The 8,353-nt window shown below is 47.3% G+C and overlaps 1 protein-coding gene across 1 annotated transcript; it reads right to left on the bottom strand.

Moving 5' to 3' along the window:
* Positions 1-3,812: 3,812 nt before the first annotated feature.
* On the bottom strand, positions 3,813-7,043 carry MRPS11 (mitochondrial ribosomal protein S11; the record flags this gene model as incomplete). Its single annotated transcript, XM_009084446.1, has 4 exons — positions 3,813-4,181; positions 4,616-4,681; positions 6,085-6,214; positions 6,954-7,043. Coding segments are annotated over 4 exons (394 nt in total), but the record flags the coding sequence as incomplete, so codon positions are not given.
* Between the last annotated feature and the right edge of the window lie 1,310 nt (positions 7,044-8,353).

Genomic DNA, 8,353 nt, shown 5'->3' with positions numbered 1-8,353 from the left:
ACAGCCCTGACTCTCAGTAGATGTGGGCACAGGAAGAGAGTGATGGACTCCAGTGAAATGAGAGGACCCTGCCAAGTGGCACTAGTGCAGGGGGTGCTTGGAGAGCACAGCAGAGGAGGTGTGAGTGGTTTCAAAAAAAAAGGAATAGCATCGAGGCTTGGCTCCCTTCAGCATCTCCCCAAGAGGACTCTGCAGCCCTGCTTCACCATCAGCACAGGGACTTGGATGCTCTTAGTTCATTAGTAAAATCTCTGAGCAGTTCCTACTGCTGTTGAGTACCCATTAATGCCTCTTGAGGGGAGAGGAGTGCATTGGAAAAGCACAAAAACAATCTGAGGGTCCTTGATCTCTTTTTGGTCTGAGAGGTCATAGGCTGAGGTTGGAGGGGAAGAGGGGCCGGGCAGGGACGCCAGGCATGAAAGCAGCACTGCGATTATCTGCTGAAGTCTTAAGTGCAAAAACATAACCTGATTTGAACTGTTACTTCTCCAAGGCTCCCAAGGGGTGGTTTAGGGTTATAAACACCTACTAAGCGACCTGCTTTGTGCAGATCTTGAGCCAGGTATTCCTGCACCAGAGGGAAAGCCAGCAAAACCTACACAGATGTCCCTAACAGCTGCAGCCAGGCTGCTGTAAGCCACCCCTGCTGCTACAGTTTATTAGCACTGCAGGTCTGTCCCTTTCTCCCCCTTCTCCTTGCCTGCTTGTGTGTACAGTCAGCTGTTAAAGGACACTGACATCACTTAATGGTTTAATTGAATCTCACAAAGGGATGGAAATTGGCTACCTGACTCTTGTCACTGAGATGCTCACAGAAGAAATAGTAAATCACCAATTCAGCAGATAAAACTGCAGTTCTTGGTAGAAAGTTCTTGTTGCTGGGGACAGGGGAGTAATTCCTCTTTGCAGGATAATACACTATTAGGGAGAAAGCTGGGGGCTATTTTTCCAAGCTACCAGGTGCCATCCCTGTCCAAGGGAAGAGTAACTGAGTTAGTCTAAATCCCCAAGGTGTCTAGCACTCAGTAAGGAGTAAACAGACCTGAGGCAGCATTTTAGCTGTAACTGTTCTGTATTTTACACAGAGATTTATAGGCATACAATGGAGAGAGGTCCATGTGGTAGTTTAAAATGGAAGGCAAACCCCCAAAAAAGGGCATGGTTGAACCAGGAATCAGTAGCAGTTTCTGAGCTTGTTTCACAGGAAAAGTATTCTTTGAGTGCAGGAAATCAAAAGTCAGGAAGGAATGGAGGGAAAAATGTCCAAGAGCAATGGGGAAACCCAAAGGGAGAGGATATGACCCTAATGAGGATGCTAATGCTGTGGCCACACTATTGACGAGTAAAGTAATTGCTGCTCAGGAGGAATGTGAAGCAGTAGAAAACAGCTTTCCACCCAGGCGCCAAGAAAAGCAATTAGAACTGGTAAACACCAGTGGCTGACTAAAACCAGGCCCTTAATTAATAGTTTTGTCTGAATGGTAAGGAAATCATTAAGCACTATTGGTGTCTATTAATTCCCTGCAAGATGAACCACAACAGACAGTTTTAAGACTTCTTTCGGCGAACGGTGTGTGCAGGAAGGAGTGTCTGAGCCCTTGCTTTGTGCAGCTGTGCTCTGCTGCCTCCCTGACTTCCCAGAGCCCTGGGATGTGCTGCAGGATAAACAGCTAGGACTGAGCAAGAAGTTAGGATATGGCTTTGTGGGTGCTCCATCAGGACAAGAGAGAAGGTGGGTGGAAAATGTGACCTCAACAAAAAGCTGCACAACTAAAGCACTGTGCTGAGCTCAGGGGGGAGTACAAGGAGCTGGGGGTCTGGAAGACTAACATTGCTGTACAGATCAGCCACTGCACTGTGGAGAAGAGTGTCAGCCTCTTCTGTCCGGCTCAGAGGGTGCTGTAGGAACATCAGTAGGAGAAAGAAGTAGGGATAGCTACCAAAACTCAGTAGGACACAGAGACATAAAACTTCCCACTGTATAAGCAGTGGCAATGCACTGTCAGACCTCCTAAAATCTTCACAAATAGCCAGAAACCAAGAGTGTTAAGGAGTAGCTTTTACAAAGGGCACAGCCTTGATTCTAAGTCTGGGTAAGACAAAGGTTTATTCTTGTTGCTTTCTGAATCCTGAGTCACCCACGTACTCTTCCCTGAATTTCGGGAGAATCACAGGTCTCTTCACAATCTTATTTTCCAATTTGTTCTATCGTCTTGCTGTGACGTGGGCACTTCTGCATTGATGCAGTGAGCAGCCTGTGGTAGAGAATGGTAGTGTTTGGTTTTCTCAGTGTGTTAGACAGTACGTTGCTGACAACCCTGGCAGCACAGGCTGATGCTGCTCCTCCTTTCTCAGGGCTGGTCACTGTGCTCGGCACAGACACCAGCCCAGCCTTGCTGTTAAGCACATCAGTGCTCACACACATGCCCTCCCCAGCTAGCTGCCTCCACACTCAGAGAATTAATCTTGGCAGTTTATAGCTGACCTGCTATATTCTCCTTAAAAAGAAGATGAAGTTACTTAGAAGCTAAGCCCTATGTCTGAAGCCAGGGGGAAGCTCTTCTAGTATGCCCAGCATCTGTGGAAGAGCCTCTCTTCCTTGCTGTCAAGTTTGTGACAGCTCAAGGAAGTTCCCTTTAAGATCATCTACCCTCCATTCAAATTCAGACAGTTGGACTAAGGCAGGGGATTCATCTGAATCTTGTTTTCTTCTCTTCTGTCAAATGCAACTCAACAGGCTCTTCTAAGCAGACTGATTGCTTTCAAAACCTGCTCTATGCCATTCAGCCCCATGAAGGAGGTTCACTGCCTTGTTGCCATGGTACCCTTTCTCTGAAGAGGAAGAAAATAGTTAATTATGCAATTTAAGAAACTACAGAAGAACGACAGAAAGAGAAATAATAGGGAGGAAGATTCTGGGTTTGTGATAGAGCTGCTGGCTGTTCCAAAATACACCCTGTTTACAGCTGAAATCCTTGTCCAGTGCATGGTGTAGGGGGCCAGGGCTTCTCTGGCAGCAGGATTTCATGGAGGTGCCCTTTGCTAGGCAGTGTGCCTCTGCCATCCAGGAAATCAGTCCTGGAGTCAGTTGCTGTTGCTGTTACCTTCCCTGGTTAATGCTCCACACATATTTCCTTGGCAGAAATTCTGGATGGAACTGGGACAGCAATAATACATCACAGACCCATGACAAGCTCCTGCTGCTTGTGGTTATACAGAGGTACAGTTCAAGACTTTAGTGTTTTAAATCTCCTTGGCAGGATTTCAGTGTTCCTCAGGCCTACTAACCCCGGCTTGCTTTCCCCAGGACCCCGGAAAATGCAGCTCATGGTGCACAAGGCAGGGCCAAAGAGACCATAAGCATCAAATCTGGCAAGATCCCAGCCCCTTTATGAGGACTGGCATTTTCTTTTGCCAAGAGCACTGGCAGACCAGTACAGCTTGGGTGAAACAAAGCACCACAACAGATCTTTGCCAGTAATGGATCCAGACCAGTGCTCTGTGCTCTGCCAACAGAGAGACTTGCCTCTTGCACAGCACAACACTGAGCTCTGCAAGCCAAAGGGAAGGAAAGAGTTACCCCATGCCTTGTTTCCCAATGTGTGCAGTGAGAGAAAGAAGGAAGGAAGATGATGTGACCCCATACAGTTGTTTACTACAAGGAGATCAAGACCTCAGCTCCCCCTCTGCCTAACAAGGGTACTAATAGCACTGACGGCTAGACAAGAGCCACATATGGTGGTAAGAGGAAGAGAGTAGTGGAGAGGCAATAATGATCCAAAATACGTCTGGGAACACAGCAGGAACAGTCATCAAAAGACCAACATTTTAATCAACAAACTTTGTAGACAAGAGGTTTCCCACTAAGGGAGGACACATATTCCTGATTCCACCACTTCTAGCACCTGGACTTTTAAGGTCCAGGATGGTCTGGGCCATCTCTTCTTCAAGCTTCCCTCAACAAGTATATCCAGGGAGAGTGGCTTTCCAGAATCTGTCACAGGAGCAACATTGCACCCAGTCCCTGTTGCATGCACTGATGTTGAAAGCTGTGTGTGTCTTTCACTGCCTCCTCACATTCTCCTGGCTTTGCGGGGGCGGCAGCCATTGTGGGGAACTGGTGTGTTGTCTGTGATGGAGATGACCTCCAAACCTCCCATCGTCAAACCCTTGATGGCAGCCTGCAAGAACAAGACAGCAGATGACACACTGTTATCAACATACGGAACAGCAGAGAAGGGAAAAAGCTCAGGGAAGAACAGTTTGGTCCCCCATCCAAAAACCAACTTGTTTCAATAGTTCTACTTTGTAATTATCTTAAAAATAAGTAACTCATATCAGAAAACACAGTTTAAACCTCTCTGCTCCAGTGCTTTCTTCAGCATTCCCATCAATTTTCCTACTTTAGCTGGAAGAAGTCACAAATACAGCTTTTCTTCTGCCTCCGAAGTGATATTACTCTACCATTCTAATGATTCTAAAAAATTCATAACTAAGCACTGGAGTGATGAATCCTTTAATCACCTTCAGAAAACCCAAGTTAATTAAGACCAGCCTGAATTAAAAGAAACTGCATGATGCCTGGGAAAGAAAAATATGAAATTCCAACACTTACTTTGCGTCCTGGTCCCAGTCCTTTCACCATAACTCGCACGTGCAGTACACCCTTCCCACGTGCTTTCTGCGAAAAGAACAACTGGTTAGTGTTCCCTTGGCTAGAACTGCTGCTGCTCTGGCTCCCCTGGAATCTTTCATTCCCTTCTGACCCACTAGCATAGTATTCTTTAAGTATGAAGAGAGTAGGTAGTAATGGATACAGAAAAGACATAGAGGGATTATCGCACAGGGACACTAGGAGCAGAGGAGGCCTGGATATAGCCATGGCAGCTCCAAGAGAACTTCTGTGCTAGACTGTCAGCTCTGCAGACACAGAAAGCTCTAAGATCAAACTATCTGTGACCTAAAGCCAGGGCAAAAAAGAACATATCCATGGAAACATGACTGAACTTGCAAGAGACGATCAAGGTCTAACTCAAAGCTGTTTCTAATGTGGCAACTTCTCTTCTTGAGACCAGTGGATTCCCTCTGGAGGGTAAATGGGAAGAGCAGGCAAGCTTTAGATTTGCAGGAGTCCACACCTCCAGTGCAAGAATTCTAGGGGCTTGTAAATTGGAAATGAGGAACTGCTGTACAGCACAGCCCTGCTGCCACCACGTGGAGAAAGCTCCTCTGGCTCTCTCATTGCGTTCTGGTGCAATTAACGTCCTAACAACTTCCACAGTGACAGAATAAATCTGTCCAAGCACAGCTACACAGCTATTATGAGGCTTCAATGAGCACAGATTAATAGTGAAGATGTTCTTATATTCCTCTGAGTCAACCACAATAAGCTGTTGGCCAGCAGTGGCACCAAACACCTCTGACATGAAAGGCTGGAGTGAGTTCCATCTAATTTAAGATGAGGATTTTCAGTTTAACCTTGCTTCATTCTGCTGTAACGAGGACCATGACACAGCCAGCCTCATCTTCTCCTGCCACCTGTACACCCACATGGTTTTTACACTCAGTTACAGTAAACCATATGCAGCTGGAAACTACACATGCAAGGACATCACCTTCTCTGACTGGAACTGCTGGCAGGAGCTCAATTCTCCTGTGCAGAGAGCAAATACTAAACATCCAGCCAGGATCTACAGCTGCTTCTCAGTCCTCTGCAGAGCCAAAATGAACTGCTTCTGCATCAGGAGCTACATTCCCCAAATGGCTGAGATGTTCACTTAGTTAAAAATGGAGCTGTGCAAACTGGTGCTAGAAGAGCACAGGCTCCATGTTACATTTCCAATCACAACCTGCACAGCTCAGCTCACCCTTGGGCATTTCTAACAGGTGCTTCAAAGAGCTTTGTCCATGTGCAGATGTGCAGTGTGTTGGATGAAGCCTGGGACGCTGCCAGCAAGCAGCAGCTGCTCCAGCACTATGGAACAGCTCTGGAATGCTGCCAGTGAGCCAGGTGTGTGCCCAGGCACGGGGGGAGGCAGTCAGTGCTCCCCTGGGGGACAATGGGACCCATCAGCACGGACTCACCGTTGCTGCCGCGATGGCCGCGGTCTGTGCCGCGATAGCAGTTCCCTTCTTGGCGTTCTGGAAGCCTTCGGTGCCGCAGGACGTGCGAGCAAAGGGCCTGTTGTCAAAGCTGACCACCTGGATGTGGGTGCTGTGGAAACGGGGGGGAAAGGGGAAACAAAGCTTGATTCTCATTTCTTCTTGCTCACTATACTGGCACAGCTCACTGCAGGGCTCCTGTCTCCCTTCTCCAAGCCACCCCAGCTCAGCACTCCCTTTCCAGCCATCCCACTTACTGAACCTGCTGCAGAGACCTCCCAGCAAGTGATCCTACAGAAGGTTCTGCCACCTCACCCTTCTGGATAAGGTGTGTTTCATCCAGGTACACCTCAGGTCCCGCTCAGCCCTTTCAGACCCACCTTTCACTGTGAGCAGTTTACCTCTGCCAGTTATTAAAAAACCCACACAAAACAACTGTAGAACTTGAAAGACCTTTAAGAAACAGTAAAACATCACAGTAGGGATCATTAATAAAATACAACCGTCTCATGGAGAATATGGTAATTTGTTCAGCAGCTGTACAGCAATAGTGCTAGAGCAGAGGGCTGGAAGTCACCTGCTGTTAAAGCTGTCAGCATCTGATTACTCTTATCAGAATGTAGTCAAAAGGCATGAAAACAATCTGACTGCTTTAAAGACACTCTAAGGACTGTTATGCTTCCTGAACAGCATTGAGGTTTGAATCAGTACCACTTCCCCAGTCATGAACACCAGTCCCCTGGCTGCTTTTCTTTAATTCTTTTGATCCAAATGATGACAGGCCAAAGCCCAGGTATGTTCCAAGCTTTCCTTTTGCAGGAGAACAGGAATGGAGGAGCTCATCTGCTTACTTGTTGTATGTCGCTTTGATGTGAGCTATCGGGATCTCTTCATAAACCTTCCCGTCCCATCTCATGGAGTTCCTCTGCAGGACGAAATTGCTGAGGAGCAAAACAAGAATTACCAGGCCTCACTCTTTTAAATTTTGCAAAATCACAGACTCACAGAGTCAGTCAGGTTGGAAAAGGCCTCTGAGATCATCAAGTCCAACCTATGACCTAACACCACCATGTCAACCAGACCATGGCATGAAGTGCCATGTCCAGTCTCTCCTTAAATACCTGCAGGGAGGTGACTCCACCGGAGGAGCAAAACAAGAATTACCAGGCCTCACTCTTTTAAATTTTGCAAAATCACAGACTCACAGAGTCAGTCAGGTTGGAAAAGGCCTCTGAGATCATCAAGTCCAACCTATGACCTAACACCACCATGTCAACCAGACCATGGCATGAAGTGCCATGTCCAGTCTCTCCTTAAATACCTGCAGGGAGGTGACTCCACCGCTGGGTGCCACCACTGCCCTGGGCAGCCTCTTCCAGGGCCTGACCACCCTTCCAGTGAGGACATTTTCCCTCATCTCCAATTTAAATCTTCCCTGGTACAACGTGAAGTCTTTTCCTCTGCTCCTGTCACTTGTTGTTTGGAGGAAGAGACCAACTCCCACCTGGCTCCAACCTCCTTTCAGGGAGCTGTAGAGAGTGATAAGGTCATTCTCTTCTCCAGGCTAAGCACCCCCAGCCTCTCCTCAGGGGACTCGCATTCCAAATTTTATTTCACATACTAGCAAAGAAAGAAGAAGGTACTAAGCCCCTGCAAGACACAAGCTGCACTTCTGATTGAGCCAAGTCGCTCCTTCCCCTTCCTTGGCTCCCAAGGTGACAAAACCTTTGATGCAAAGAAATCAACCCAACAAAATCAAATCAACAATATTGTTATCAAGCATCCCTTTACTGGTGGTGCATGGTGGTCTGTGACCCCTGGTGATTATAGTCTTCATCACTTGTCTGCTGGATGATCTCTCCTGTTGGGCACATGCAACAATGCATGCAAGACATCCCTTCTGGTCATCTTTCTAAACATCTGAGAGGTTCTAGCCGGTGTTGGTGCCCCAATTCCTTGGGGAAATGTCTTACCAGTACCTTTTGGCCTTGCACTTACCTCCTTCACTTCACAGAGGCGCTAAGAGTTGCAGTGTATCTTCACTCGTGCAGACATCACACATTCCTACCCGCTTAGCTTTTGCAAGCGTAGCAGCCAGGCTTTGAGCAGAAACTTACCGCTACAACTACGTCAAAAGCGTGGCTAACATCAGTTACAACGATAGTTACAAACAGTAGTCTCTACCGCAGCTCCTGTCCCAAGTTATTTTGTTACCACAGGTTTAGCTTTACGTAGCCTCTCAGTACGAAGC

Source organism: Acanthisitta chloris, unplaced genomic scaffold (genome assembly GCF_000695815.1).
Source record: "Acanthisitta chloris isolate BGI_N310 unplaced genomic scaffold, ASM69581v1 scaffold19741, whole genome shotgun sequence".
In the NCBI taxonomy this organism is placed as follows: domain Eukaryota; kingdom Metazoa; phylum Chordata; class Aves; order Passeriformes; family Acanthisittidae; genus Acanthisitta; species Acanthisitta chloris.
Note: the sequence above shows the minus strand (reverse complement) of the source record. Positions and strands in the feature narration are given on the sequence as shown.